We start from the raw sequence: 15,705 nt of genomic DNA on the forward strand, positions 1-15,705 counted from the left end.
CCATCTCTCCACCCCCCAGGGGACTGTTCTCAAGTGTGCACTGGGTCACGTCACTTCTTGCCTCCCAAGCCCTCCATGCTTTAGAATACTCTGTGTGCCTCCCAGATGTCTCTCCTCTCTGCTCTTCCTTTTGGCACGTGGACCAGTCTGTCTTCTGAACCTCCCCTGCACTGGGGAACTTCTCTCCTCCTTGAAGGCTGGTTGTTCTGCAGATGTCCCCTCCAACCACTGTCCTTAGGAGGATTTCTCTGCTCTTTCCCCTTCCATCTTGTCTGCATCTTAGAGTGATCCTGTCCCTGTAACAGGTTCTCCTGCTGACCGGGACTTAAATTAGAGAAGCGCGTGTACACACACACACACACAACACACACACACACACACACACACACACACACACACACACACACACAAATAACTTAAATTATGGCCAGTGGAATGGCTTAGCTGTCCTCTGACCTCCACGTGTGAACACACACAATTTAAAATAAGAGAAGGACACTGATCTGTAGTCAGACTTTCTTTGGACCAGCAGCTTCCAAATAACGATACAGAGACTTCTTACCAAGTAGGAGAGCTACCAGCTCTTAAAAGTGTAAATTAACCCATTTATATTAATCTACGTTCTGCCACATGGCTTGTTTACCTCTCCTCAGTACTGTGCATATGACTTCCTTTGTGTCTCACTGGCAAATTCCTGGCCCCTCAGATTCCTCCCAGAGTTCCCCTCTCTCTCTGGAAGTCCCACCTATTCTTTCCTGCCTAGCTGTTGGCTGTTCAGTTCTTTATTAAATCAATCAGAAGGTCCCTTAGGAAGGCAAGGTAGAAGAGCCACACATCTTCACATCATGTGGTCAAATCCCCCGGAACACTGATCTTCCATAGCAGGCAAGAGAGACTTAGGAGGAAAAGACTCGGCTCAGGTAAGATCGACATAGACAATCAGCTGCACCCTTGGGGACCCTGCCATGTGGCTGTGTGACAGTCTGTCTCCTTTGCCTTTAGAAGGTAAAAACAAGAGAATAAGAACACACTCTCTTACTCTGGAGAAGGAAGGTGTGGAGTTTTCCTAATAGATCCCCCTTACATTTTCTTGGCTAACACTGAGTCACAAGTCCATGTCAGGCCATCAGAAGGGGTGGGGTGGGTTTCGATGTGGCATCTAAATTCTGCAGCAGAATCGGCTGCTTCCCCCAGAGGGATCATTTGCAAAGCTGGGTGACACCAAGTGGTACCAAGATCAGGGAGCATTCTGGGCCCCTGAGCCAACCATTGGCTCTTTTGTGGCCCTGTTCTGAGTGAATTGCCACCCTCGCCTGACATCCCTTGCTCTCATTCTACATTCTTTTGTTTTGTTTTGGTTTGGTTTGGTTTGGCTTTTGGTTTTGGAGACAGGGTTTCTCTGTGTAGCTTTGCGCCTTTCCTGGGACTCACTCTGTAGCCCAGGCTGGCCTCGAACTCACAAAGATCCGCCTGCCTCTGCCTCCCGAGTGCTGGGATTAAAGGCGTGTGCCACCACTTCCTGGCTAATTTCCAAGTTTTTTTAAATAGCAAAGTTTATTTAAAAAATAAAATAAAATGTTTAGAGATGGCTACCCTCGATACAGACATATTAAGAAGTAAATCTGATTTTGTGGTTTAATTTTGATTGGTTTTACTCTGTGATGTGTGTGCTGCTGATAACAACCCCAGGGCTTCGAGCATGGTAGACACAACTTTGCAACTGAGCTGCATCCCCACCCTTGGGATGCAGTTTCATTTCCAAGTATTTAGCTATTTATAGGAGCAGGAAACGCTAGACTCTGTGCTGCCCGGATTTGAGCCCTGAGCGTCTATGGCAGCTGGGTCACACGTGTTGTGGTCTCTCAGGGCCATGGTCTCCTAACCTCTGAGGGGGGTGGATTGACTCAGAGTCGTTAAAACTGTGGCCCAGTGAGGCCCAAGTTCCCTCTAAGACATCGATAGTTTGGCAGTCGGGGCCAAGCCTGTGGTCCGCAGGCTGCCCCTCCATGTCACCGTTCTTGGCCTGGATGGGTCAGATTGCATTTGATGAAAGGGTTCTGAGGATTGAAAAAGAAAAGGCATCTGGGAGTCCACAGACTGTTTGCCAAGAAGGCTTTACAGCTGAGAGGTTGCTAGCCTCTGTGAACACTGTCCTGGGCCTGGATGCTGATTCTTCCTGGCTGTCTCTGACCAGCCCTCTCTCGGGCAGACACACCTTCCTTTAGCCGTGTGAATAACACTGACGCAGAGTCCAATTACACCAGGTTGCTCTTCCAGTTTCTGGTTCTGCTGCCTGAATGTTCTAGGCCACAGGATTTGCCATCTGGCTTGCAAAACAAAACTGAACTCAGGCCCCCAAGGTGTCTTTCAGCCTCTGGGTGGCCCGGGACTTCCTAGCTCTCACTGGCTGGTCTGACGCTGTATTTCTTCCACGGCCACTAAGACAAATACTTATTTAAGGAAAGCATCAATAAGCGAATGAACAAATGCTAATTTCAAAGTAACGCTGCAGGTTGAGGCAGGGGATGGTCACACATTTGGGACCAGCCTGAGTTACAAAGCGAGCGCCAGGTTATCCAGGGCTACCGAGACCATGTCTTAATGAATTAATTAAAGTAAATTTGAGTATGGACCAGTAAACTCAAACAAAATGTTCTTCTCCTCTTTGCTTTTAAAGGATAGAAGGTGTCAGATTCCCAGAGCTGGATTTATAGGTCGTTGTCAGCTTGGCAGGATAAACCCAAGTTCTGCTTTCTGAGTCATAAAATGGGTAAAATCCCGGAAGGAAAGTTGTGTGTTACAGCTCCACCATGGAGGTGGGGGGGGGGGTGGCAGTGGGGGTGACAGATGGGGGGTGGGGGGACTCTAGTCGCTAAGCATTTTCTTTTATTTCTTAAAGAAAAAAAAAAAAGCTTTTAAAAGATCTGTTTATTTTATGTGTTTGAGTATTTGCCTGCGTGTGTGTATGTACCTGGTGCCCAGAAAGGTCAGAAGGCTTCAACCCCCCTGGGACTGGAGTTTGGGGTGATTGTGAACCACCTTGTCGGGCCTGGGAACCAGAACCAGATCCTCTAGAAGAGCAGCAAGTGCTCTTAACCGCTGAGCCATCTGCCCCCACTTTATATTTTTAAGATTTGTGTTTTATTTATATGTGTGTGGGGATGTGTTCAGGGGGCTTATGGTGGTCAGGAGAGGGTGCCACAGCCTCCGAGCTGGAGTTATAGGAAGTAGTCAGCCATCTGATATGGGTGATGGGAATCGAACCCAGGTCTTCTCGAAGAGCAGCAATCATTCTCCAGTCCCTGTTACACACTTTCTCTCTTTTCCTCTTTGCCTCGCTCTCTGTCTTTTCTTTCTTTCTTTTTTTCTCTTTAGGAAGATTCTGGTTTTTGAAGGCAGAGGTTCAAAGTCAAATGTGGAGTCTCATCCCTGTAACCCTAGCTCTGGGAGATAGAGCAGGGTGATCAAGAGTTCAAGGTTGTCCTCAGTGACATAGTGAGTTTGAGGTCAGCTACATGAGACCGTATCTTCAAAAGCTAAAAATAAAATATAAAAACCAGTGGTTCAAAATGCAAACAGGAAGCTGAAAGAGATGCTCCTATCTTGCCTGCTCAGCAAGGATATTCAGCCATCTAGGTTTTTTCTACACATGCTACAGGTCTGCAAATCATTTCTCCTGGATGTTATTTTGCATGGGATACATATAAAAACTTATTGCATCTTGAGCCACAGTTGACAAAGGATTTCTGTCACGTTTTCAGCCAGATGGGTCCAAACTGTCAGGACTCTGCCCGCGTCAGTCAGAAAGTCACCCAAAGGCCTCTGCGTTGCTGGAGCGCCCATGTGATGCTGTGATGTCCCTTGCGCTGATGAAGTCCTTCCTCGTCCTGTGGAAGCAGCTGGAAGTGCTGAAGGAACACTGGGGCCGCCTCAGGCTTCAAGGCCAGGAGATCAGCTCTGGTCCGCTCTACAAACAATTCTCAGAGCTCTATGAGTGAGTCCTGCTGAGACTAAAAAACCCATGTCAGCGGGTAGAGCCTGGGGTTCGTGGATTCCTCCCCCTTCACTGAGAGAGTCGGTCCAGGATTCCGGGGACACCCAGCTGCACGGGGTCAGGTGGCAGCTAGAAACAGTCTCCACAGCAGTGCCGTAAGGAAAAGCTCTTCCGTGTTGGTGGTGGGGAAGAGCTAGACTCCACTGAATTGTCCTTGTTGGCACTTACTCCCTAGGACCTGTCACTTGGAACTGTTGAGTGACCCCCTCAATGCTGACGTGAGCTTGTCAGCTCAGAGCAGACAGCTGCCGCGGGTAGGGACTGCCAGAGCCCCAGCGCTGAGCCTGAATGCTTGAGGGTGACGTGGCACCTGTGGTATAAGGCCTTAGGTCCCCAAGGTCACCCAGACCTTGGCCTCACACCTCGTCTAGGATGACGCAGCTGGCAGGGAAGGCATGCTGTCCTTGCCATGTGTCTGTCTGAACAAGTACTTACTAAGCCGGAGCCCACCCCCCCAGACCTCACCGACCTTCTCGTTGGCACATTCAGAATCGTCTACCCCGGAAGTTCCTGAGGTCAGGTTCTCTGTTAACTAGGAATGAGAAGACTTGTCAACATTTTGCCACGTGAAGACAGAAGTTATATGTGCTCGGCATAAAAAGGTCTCGGGATCTAGTGTTGACCGAAGGAGTGGCAGACTTGGCTGTTGACGTGTCTGTGAAGGAGTTGGATGACAGGAAACTGAATGAGAGGAAATGTGTTTATTTGCTAATTTCTGTCTCTTTGCCTTCCTAGAGCCGACATTTTCTACCCCAGCATGAAAGCGTTAGCCAGGCAGATGGGCAAAGAGGATGAATTTGAAGGACTTATGATAAGAAGCCAATCTATTCTTCCCCCAAAGGGAGCCTCAGAAATTGAAATAAAAACTCAGCAGGTACACAGAGCTCTCTTCAGTTTGCCTTTGAAAAGCTGCCTTGCTACACTGGCTTGTAAAAATGACGATAAATACAAATCGTGTTTTCTTCAAGTTGGGAGGGGGAGGGGCGCTCTTAGAGGTGTGTGGGGATTGAGTAAGCAGAGAAGTTCCCGCGAATGTCTCCATTCTATAAGTCTGGGTTCTCATTGTTTCCATTTTCCTCAAACTCATATGCTGCATCATAAGAAATAGGACAGAACATGTAACGAATACTGTCTTAACTATAAAATCCAGCCGGTGTGCATCCATGTCGAAAGGAAATATTAGACGGAGCATTCTGAAGTGGTTTTTCTCAGAGAAAGGAAGTACAGTTTTCGCAGTGGCTCAGGTAGTGTGCTGAATAATCTTGACCAGCTTGACCAGGGGACCCAGGGCCTCTGGCTGTCCGAGCCGAGAAGCCACTGAGCAATGGCGCATGTCAGTGTGAACTCCACACATGCCTCAGGGCCAAGCACACTGCTGATGCTTCTGCACCCTGGTTCCGCTGGAGTTCCTCCCACAGGGAAGAGTCGGCTCCACAAGCAGCGTGGGTGGAAAGGGACTCAGAGCTATGGCAATGAGTCGTCTTGATGTACATCAGCCTCAAGTCTTCTCACGAAATCCTCCTCGTGTGTGACCTGGCTCTCAGACTCTTACTAAAGTAACAGTGCATGAGATTCCTGGTGTCGCCGGGCGGTGGTGGCGCACGCCTTTAATCCCAGCACTCAGGAGGCAGAGGCAGGTGGATCTCTGTGAGTTCGAGGCCAGCCTGGTCTACAAAGCGAGTTCCAGGAAAGGCGCAAAGCTACACAGAGAAACCCTGTCTCGAAAAACCAAAAAATAAATGAATAAATAAAATAAAGAGAGATTCCTGGTGTCCTTTAGAGATGGTCAACGGGCATGAGGTCACTCCAGATACAGAGCACTTTGTAGAGTATAGGAAGAAAGGTTATAATTTATCCATCAGGATGAGTGCCGGGGGGGGGGGGGCAAAGAGGCGTATTGGTCCCCGGGAAGAAGTTGAGATCCCAAAGGGCACTCTTCCCAGAGAAACAAGCTGAGTTGAGGACAAGCCCAAAGCCCGTCCGCAGGTATTGCACTTGGGAGCTGTTAGATACCTGAATTGCAGGGTGATGCTTATTATCTCGATGTGCTCATTCCAGCTCCAGAAACTTCTGGAAAGTTTAGAAATTCATATGATCCAAGAGGTATTGAGGAAAGTTAATAGAGAGATAACCCTGCTTCTATCAGAAAAGTCCAAGGAGGAGTCTACCCTCCCAACAGGTAACGAACACATGCTTGTTTTACTACTTGAAAAAAATAAACTTTTTTTTTCTCTGTTTACAAAGTGTCACTGATGGTGGGGAGGACACCATCCCATGCTACCCCCCAAAGGCCTGAAGAGTTCCCTTATCTTTCAGGGACTCCTGCTCAGGCAAAGACAGACCCTCAACTTCTCTAGAGAAAAGAATTTCGGGGGTGGGGGGAGGGGCAGTATGAAGCGGGGCAGGAGTTTATTAGGAGGATTGTATCGTATTTAGAACGGGGCATAACAAACAGAGGCCCTGAGGGAGAAGGGAAATGCAACCTGAGATCGTGGCTGTGGACCTGCGTGTGTGGCAGGGGAGGTCACAGTTCAGTGTCTTACAGTCACGGTGGGCACGGCTCCTGAACCTCTCCTTACAGGGTTGATAAAGAACCCAAATGTGATCACAGGGCGGTTCCTGTGGCCTGGATAGGGTCACGGCTGATAGGATACAACCCTAGGTTCAGGGTTGCCGGGGAAAGGGACCAAGGGGTTAGTCTTGTTTTATGGGGTTCCCAGAAAGTACCTGGGAAAGGAGAAAGACGGCACTGAGAGGTCACTAGGCTTTGCTCTCAAGCACGTTCGTTTAGCGTTCTTCTCTCTGTACAAGGGTATGTTCGTTTAGTGTTCTTCTCTCCTCTATACAAGGGTATGTTCGTTTAGCGTTCTTCTCTCCTCTATACAAGGGTATGTTCGTTTAGTGTTCTTCTCTCCTCTATACAAGGGTATGTTCATTTAGTGTTCTTCTCTCCTCTATACAAGGGTATGTTCGTTTAGCGTTCTTCTCTCCTCTATACAAGGGTATGTTCGTTTAGTGTTCTTCTCTCCTCTATACAAGGGTATGTTCGTTTTAGCGTTCTTCTCTCTATACAAGGGTATGTTCGTTTAGTGTTCTTCTCTCTATACAAGGGTATGTTCGTTTAGCGTTCTTCTCTACACACAAGGAGTATTGTCTCCATGATGGCACCCTCCTTAGTAAATGTTGCTGATTGTGCTGCTGGGATTCTGTATGGTTTTTGTTTTTTGTTTTTTTAATTTTAAATATTTACTTCTGAGAGAGAGAGAGAGAGAGAGAGAGAGAGAGAGAGAGAGAGAGAGAGAGAGAGAATAAATGTGAGTGCAGATGTCCACAGAGCGCATCGGGTCCCCTGGAGCTGGAATTAGAACTGAACTTGAGTCCTCAAAAGAGCTGTAAGTGCTCTCCATCCTTGAGTCATCTCTTCCCACTCCTGGAATTCTTAATTCTCAGCTGGTGAGCGGCTTCAAGCAGACTCCAGGGCGAGGGGTGCCTTCCCCTTCCTAAGTGTCTTTCTGTCCTGACCCACACGTTGTCCATGTATCCATGTTTACTGTAGACAACAGCAGTGGCTTACATTTGTAATCCCCACACTTGCGAGCTGAGGGAGGAGGATGGCCATGAGTTTGCAGCCAGTCTGAGCTTTATAATGAATTCCAGGCTAGCCTGGGCTACAGAGTGAGACCCATCTGAGGAGAGAGACAGACAGATTGCAATAAAAAAATAAAATAAAAATTTCACAGGCTAGGGATGTAATTCAGTGGTAGAGCTCATACAATGCACACACAGAGTAAATACAGGGTTCTGGTTTTGATCCCCAGCATTACAAAAAGCTGGCAAATCCTAGATCAAATATCCTTTTACACTCTTAACCCTTGGAATATTTCTTTCCACTTAAAAGGCTTTGTGTATGTTTGATTTTGTTTTGAGGCAAGGTCTCACTATGTAGCCCAGGCTGATCCCAAACCTTTGTCCTTCTGCCTCAGCCTCCTGAGTGCTGGAAAGTGCTTGGCTCAGTTTTTACCTCCTGGCGGGGATGTGGTCCCTGGGTCTGGCAGGGCTGGGTCTCCTGCATACTTGCACTGAACCATGTGGGCAGAGCCATGGGTGCAGCTGAGGGTTCCCTTACCCCCACCCCCAAGGGAGTGTAAGATTACAGCCAGAAAACAGCCCGCAGGGTAGGAGATTTTGGAAGAGGGAAAAGCTTCCTATTAAGTAAGTACCTGCAAAGATACCTTCTTTTGCTTTTTTGAACAAGTGGCCCTCAATTTTCATTGTACCAGGTTCTATGGATCATGGAGACCACCAAATAAGTATGTATTCTTAACTCCTAACAATCCCACAGAAAAATCCAGAACCTCTGAGCTAGGGAGGAACTGGTTGACTGGCAAAACAAATTAGGTTTTCTATCCAGAGGAGGTCATGTACACCAGAATGTTGATGAGAGCCCCCACCCAAGACATCACCTTTTTTTTTCTTTCCTCACGACCAACGTCATTTTATTAGGACTTTCAAGTCGCTGAGTTTCATAAACAGGGCTTTGGGAAAAGGCTACGCAATGTGCACGCTGACCACTCCCCCATGGGCGTCTCCAAATGTCACCAGAGAGTGGAGTGTAACCAAGCTCCAGTTACGGAACACTTCACCAGAGACAAAGCTTCCTTGTTTGTGCTGCGTCCTGCGTCCAGGTGGCTCCCTTCTGAGTCCTAGCAGGAAAGCCACAGGCCTGAGCAGGTGCAGCCACCTTCCAGGTTCACTCCGGTGACACCCTGGGGTGGGGGCGGGGTGCAGGAGGGCATGCTTGCTTTGTGCTGCACTGGGCAGGGAGGTGAGGAGCTCTTCAGTTGGGCTTTCCAGAGAGCCTGTGTAAATGCCAGTCTGGGGGAAGCAGAGGAGCAGAGTGGAGTTATTCTGAACTGTGGTTGAGCTGACATTAGTACATCACCCTGGCTAGAGGGTACTGACCAGTTCTAGTTGAGACCCCCATTTGGATTCCATCCTTACGTGAATTTGAAGCTAAGTGCCTCTGGGAATATAGCTTGGAGGGTTTGCCTAGACGTGCCAGACCTTAGGGTCTGTCCTCAGCACTGCACACACCAATAAAATGAAAGCCAGGACTGATGGGCGTTGGGCACCATTTGTAGCTGGAGTTTTCTCCAGTCCCACTAGGTCCTAAGTAAACACACAGAGACTTATATTACTTATAAACTGTATGACCAAGGCAGGCTTCTTACTATCTAGTTTTTATATCTCAAATTAACCCATTTCTATTCATCTATAAGCTGCCACATGGCTTGTGGCTTACCGGTACTTTTACATCTCGATTCCTCTGTGTCTGGCTGGAGACTCCTGACTCAGCCTTCCTCTTCCCACAATTCTCCTCTCTCTTATCCCGCCTATACTATACTTCCTGCCTGGCTACTGGCCAATCAATGTTTTATTTATCAATCAATCAAAACAACACATTTACAAGATACAAAAAGACATCCCCAATAGATGGGTGCGGTGATTGCTACTGCCTTCAGTTTATTTTGGTTTTGGCCTTCGGTCTGTGGCGGACTGTCTCAGCATGGAAGTCTGGGTCCTCTGGGCTCCCTAACGCAAGCAAGTAGGTCCCCACTGAGTGCCGTGGATGCTGTATTTCTCCAGTTCAGTCTAGGGGAATGGGCGTCACTCTCATTGCAAAGACGTTAGAACCTTGGACTCTCCACCCACCTACTGCTCATTACAGCTACATCGGGCAAAGCTTCCAAGCAGAGGAGCTTCCCTCCAGAGAACAGCAGTTCGTGGATAGCCTGGAGCTGGCAGCTTCTCAGGGGAAGTCAGGACTCAAGGATGTTTAGAAGCCCAGTGACCTTGCAGGTTTAGCGGAGGCTCCAAGGTTTTCCCTCAGGGTCTTTGCTTTGGCCAGACCAGGGTTTGCCTTTGTCCCTGCCAAAGGGGAACTCAGGGGCCCCAGAGTTGGCTCAGAACAAAGTGCTTGTCACACAAACGTGAGGACATGAGCTGAGAGTCCCAGCACCATGTAAAAGGCCAGGCACAGTGTGACCCAGCATAGGAAGGCAGAGACAGGAGGATACCCGGGACTCACTGTCCAAGCAGCCTAGTGGGAGACCCTGTCTCAAAATATAAGGCGGAGAATGAATGTCAACCTCTGGCCTCAGGGCTCATACACACACACACACACACACACACACACACACACACACACACACGCACGCGCGTGTGCACGCGCATGTACGCACATGCACACACCAAACCGTGGAAGATTCTCTCCCTCCCTCCCCCTCTTACCTCCCTTCCACCGTGTCTTTGATCTTTTTATTCATGGCCTCCAGTTTGTCAGGGAAGCTGTGGAGATATGGCACCCACACCTGGTCCTGGTAATAGCTCTTGATAGCTGAACTAGTTGTCTCCCGCCCCCGCCCCCGCCCCCACCCCCGAGCTGGCAGTGGCTCTAAACCCCAGACACAGGCTCCCTGAATTCAGAGAGGCCCTGCACCTCTATGTTTGACACCTCGGCTTTAAACTGATTTTTAAACAGATTTTCTGATTTTCCCTTAATAATTTGAAGGTCGACGGTCTCCAAAGTGGAATACATACATACATTCATACATACATACAGACAGACAGACAGACAGACAGGCAGACATGTATACATTCATCGCACTCATGTCTGTCTGTATCATCCTTTGGGGATGCAAACCAGCAGAGTGTGGATTAGTCACAACCTTTGACTTGCTTTTGCCCTTTTGATCATTGCCTGTTCCAATCCTGCTTATGAAGGTTTAAGTTGTCATTGAATTTGAGTGATTTCATTCAAACTTATAAAAGCCAGTGAAGTCAGAGTATGTACAGAGATCTGTTGTTTCTATAATAACCAAGTTGATTTGCCTAAACTGTGATACATCTAGCTAATAGAATGTTATTAAACACTAAAAAGAAACAAGCTGGGTGTGGTGGCGCACACCTTTGATCCCAGCACTTGGAGGCAGAGGCAGGCGGATCTCTGTGAGTTCGAGGCCAGCCTGGTCTACAGAGTGAGATCCAGGACAGGCACCAAAACTACACAGAGAAACCCTGTCTCAAAACAAAGAAAGAGCAACAAATAAAACCAACAACAAAACCTACCCAGAATTTTAGGCCTGGAGTGATTAAGAGGGTAAGAGGGAGCATTGATAATCCAGAGGACTGGAGTTCAGTTCCCAGCACCCACATTGGGGAATCGGACACCTCTGGCCTCCATGGACACCTATACACACACACACATACATATAATTTTAGAAATTAATCCAATATTGAAAAAAAAAGAAAGAAAGAAAACAGTTGGAGCCTTTAATCCCAAAACTCAAGAGGCAGAGGCAAGTCAACCTCTGTGTGCTCGAGGCCAGACATCTCTACATATCAAGGCTGTGGAGGGAGATCCTGTCTCAAAGAAAGAATGAGAAAAAGAAAGAAGAAAGAAAGAAAGAAGGAAAGGAGGAAAGGGAGGGAGAGAGAGAGAGAGAGAGAGAGAGAGAGAGAGAGAGAGAGAGAGAGAAGGAAGGGAAGGAGGGAGAGAGGGTGGGAGGGAGGGAGGAAGGGAGGAAAGAAGGAAGGAAGGAAGGAAGGAAGGAAGGAAGGAAGGACAGAAGGAAGGAAGAAGGAAGGAAGGAGGAAGGAAGAAGGAAGGAGGGAGGAAGAAAGGAAGGAGGAAAGAAGGAAGGGAGGGAGGGAGGGAGGGAGGGAGGGAGGGAGGGAGGAAGGAAGGAAGGAAGGAAGGAAGGAAGGAAGGAAGGAAGGAAGGAAGGAAGGAAAGATCTCATGCTAGAGAACTTGCCTAGTATGCAAGCTCAATCCTACTAAAAAAAAAAAAGAAGGAAAAAGAAAGAAAGAGTGAGCTATGAACCCCTAAACATACATGGACGAAGATTAAATGCCTACTACCTGAAGCTTAGGGACCAGAAAAAGGAGCAGAAAGATTGTAAGAGCCAGAGGATCCGGGGCTGTGCTGTGAGACTGTGTCTCCTGCTAATGTCAGAAGCCACACACATAAAGTCTCACCAATATGGCTCCTCAAACGTGAGCTAAACAAGGGAGACGCCACTGGACATGCCAAAGTGGACTGGGAAATGGCCACAAGGCCTCCACGTTACACAAAGAACCACTGGCAACTGAGGAAAGCTGGGTGGGGGAGAAGTGGACCCCCCCATGGAAGAGCATGCCAATTGGTTACCGAGTACTAAAAGGTCAGCCAACATTCATCCAAACAACATCACACAGACTGAACAGATTATATTTATAAATATATATGCATATGCATGCAATTATAACTAGGGAAAAGGGCCATGAATTAGAAGGAGACCAGGGAGGGGTGCAGGGGAGGTTTGGAAGGAGGAAAGGGAAGGAAGAAATGCTGTAATTATAACTTTTTAAAGATGATGTGGAAGAAGATTAAATACCTATTGCTAAGTGAAAGACGCTGTTTTGAAAATGCAACCATGTATGATTCCACCTATGTGACACGCTAAAAACATCAAAGTCACTGAGGCAGTAAAAAACAAAACAACAACAACAACAACAACAAAAACAGCCATTGCCAGGGCAGCCATGGTGGGTGGCAAGGACAGACAGGGGAATGACTCTGCAATACTATAATGTCATTATGCATTTGTCACAACTCACTGAGTGTGGAACACCAGGTGTGAACCACACGACCAACTGTGCCCTCGGCTGCTGTGGCTGGCAGGTCACTGGGGATGACTGTCACTGATGCACAGTGTGGCTGGCCTCGGAGGACAAGCGGTCTGCGGACGCTCTGTACTTTGCTGTGAACTTGTAACTGCTTTTCCAAGCGTTCACTTTACATGCTGAGCTTAGTGGCTCGCACCTGCAATTCCAGAGCAACTCCAAAGCCAGAGGCAGGAGAATTGCAAGTTGGAGGCTATCCTGGACTACATAGAAAGTGCCAGGACAGCCAGCCTGTCCTAAAAAAAAAAAAAAAAAAAAAAAAAAAAAAAAAAAAAAAAAAAAAAAAGATTTTAAAACACTACCTTGAAATTTTTGGAAAGACTCATTGAAAATGTAGTTGTTTGGGACAGATGACAGATTGGGCAAAATTGTGAAAATTTACAAAATAATGTATTTAGATTTTCATAATCTTTAGCTACTCTTTTTCTCAAGACAAATACACCTAGAAATTGTCATCCATACACCTTCCAGTTACATTTGCCAAAGCCTACAGACTGTGGGCTCAACAGTGAGCCACAGTGCATGCTGGGAACCGCATCGTATCTACAGAGTAGAAATGATCCAGCACCCATCCACGCTGGAGTGGACGCGTGCAGAGGCCCACGCTCTACGTGAGAGTACTAGCAAATATTTGCAGCCTTGTGTACCTTAAGTAAAATGAAATGCAGCTAGCACGGTCCCTCTGAAAGCCGTCCCACTTTAGTTGGCTTCTTTGGATTGGCCACCCAAGTATCAGTCTTTTCCTCCCAACACTGAACTGAACCTCAGGTGAGTGCTCCACCCCTGACCTCCATCCCAACCCCTAACGCCAATTCCTTGGTTTTCTGCTTTTGTTTTTTGATTCTTGAGACAGGATCTCACTGGGTAGCCCAGGCTGTCCTTGAACTTTGCTCTCCCTGAGCCTCTGAGTGCAAAGACTACAGGATTGGATACCATGCCTGGCTTGTTTCATGTCCAAGTAACTGTCGTGGGTCATTTTCTCTTCCTTGTGGTAAAATGCCTGACAACTCAAGGGGAAGTGGGCTCTTCCGGCTCACGCAGGGGCTGAGGGGTCATCCATCTCGGGGGGGGGGGGGGGGGGCTAGTCACATTGCACCTACAGTCAGGGAGCAGAGGTGGGGGAGGGAGGGACAGGGAGGGAGGGAGAGGGAGAGAGAGGAACAGTGATGCTCTGCTTCACCCGCCCTTTCACTCAGCCTGTGGTCCCAGCCCAGGGCGCGCTGCCACCCACTCCTGCTGCCCACATTTAGAGTGGGTTTCCTCACCTCAATGAACCTAGTCTAGAAGCTTCCTGATGGACGTGCCCGGAGGTCTGCTCTGGGGGATTCTAGGTCCCATCCAGCTGACAGTAGGTAGGCACTGCAGTTCATTTGGAAAACTCAGGGAAAGGCTGGTGCAGATTTCCCCCCAATCTAGACCCCAGACCATAACTGTATTGTTACTGCTATCCTGTCCAGAGAACAACGCAGCGCTTGGGAAATTAGTATTTGGGGGAGCAGTTTGAAAATCACAGGAGGACAAGACAGGTTCTTACCTCCATGTGCCTTTCAAGCCCTGACCTGGGCCCCTGGCCGTGGGGGAGGGGAAGGGAGGGGAAGGACTCTGCACCTGTGGACCTTCCACTCTGTTTGGGTTAAGACCCAGGGGCCACTGAACCAGCTCATGTGGGTGGGGGAAGTGCGGTGCTTCTGGCTAAGAGCTTCAGAGGGAGGGAGAAAGGGGAAGTGACCTGGCCAGCTCACTTTCCTTTAGTCCAGGTCACTTAACCTAAGCTCGAGGGCTTCCCCCTCCCTCTGCTGAGTCTCTGTCAAGACTGTGGCTTCAAGCCTGGGGGGATAGGGCAGTGGGTGGAGCACTTGCCGCACAGATGGGAATCCCCGGAACCACGGAAAGGTGGGTGCTGCCGCCCGCTGTCATCACAGCACACCCCTCCAGGAAAACAAAGGCTAGCCTGGAGTTCACAATGGGAAAAAACAAGCTAAGATCCTGGTTCACACAAAATGCAAGGCAAGGAAGGCAACTCCTGAGTTATCCTCTGACCTCCATTCGGACCTGCGTTTACATTCACCATACCACACACACACACACACACACACACACACACACACACACACACACACACCACACACACATACAGAGAGAGAGAGAGAGAGAGAGAGAGAGAGAGAGAGAGACAGAGAGAGAGAGAGAGAGAGAGAGAGAGAGAACATATCTCCTCCTGCTGCTTCATGTTGAAGACACCATGGCCACACACATGCACTGAGAACAAGACAGATGTGGAGATGGGCTCCCCTTTGCCAGAAATTCCTTGGAAGACTTCTTTTCTCCCTGGCTCCAGCCTGTAAGTCTCGGTGTGTCTTCATTTGAACCCGTGCGCAGGGAGAGAGCTGGAAAAGGCTTCTCCTTAGCGGGAACCAGAGATAAACCCCAAACTGGTCCCAAGCTAGAAGTGTGTGATGGACCTCTGCCCCGCAGCACCCCAGGAAAGGCATCCAAGCTATTGTCTGGAAAGTTTTCCGTGATAATCAGAGCTCTGTCTGTCCCATCAAAGCTCAGGCTTATTAAAGCGCTAAGCTTTCTGAAGAAGCGCGAACTATGATTTGTAGGTTTATTGTGCAAAGTAGCCATCTGTAGAAGAAATGTGGAATCCCATTTTCAAAATGAAGACTTCTGGGTCAACAGCACAGGCTATAAATCCCAGAGGTGCGGCTGTTTCTGAGCAGATGGTGGCAGATACTTGTTCTCTGATCATCCCATGTATTTTGGAGTGTGTGGCAGGGACTCTCATCTGAGAGGAAGTGAGAAGCCAGAGCAGGCAGGGTCAACAGAGGAGTGGGGGGCTTGGCTTCTCCAACATTTCCCCAGCTGCTAAGATTCCTTAGACCCAGTATAGAGTGACATCATCTGGTTTACGTTTTATTTTA

General features: G+C 48.4%; 1 protein-coding gene across 2 annotated transcripts in view; it reads left to right on the forward strand.

Moving 5' to 3' along the window:
• Positions 1 to 15,705, forward strand: part of LOC102904867 (uncharacterized) — a 184,374-nt gene that overhangs the window by 136,564 nt on the left and 32,105 nt on the right. For both annotated transcript variants that reach the window (XM_076552390.1, XM_076552391.1), the window contains exons 34-36: positions 3,762 to 3,994; positions 4,790 to 4,928; positions 6,113 to 6,233. In XM_076552390.1, coding sequence (XP_076408505.1) covers positions 3,762 to 3,994; positions 4,790 to 4,928; positions 6,113 to 6,233 — 493 coding nt within the window. The remainder of the gene's footprint in view (positions 1 to 3,761; positions 3,995 to 4,789; positions 4,929 to 6,112; positions 6,234 to 15,705) is intronic.

Source organism: Peromyscus maniculatus, chromosome 16 (assembly GCF_049852395.1).
Source record: "Peromyscus maniculatus bairdii isolate BWxNUB_F1_BW_parent chromosome 16, HU_Pman_BW_mat_3.1, whole genome shotgun sequence".
Taxonomy (NCBI): Eukaryota; Metazoa; Chordata; class Mammalia; order Rodentia; family Cricetidae; genus Peromyscus; species Peromyscus maniculatus.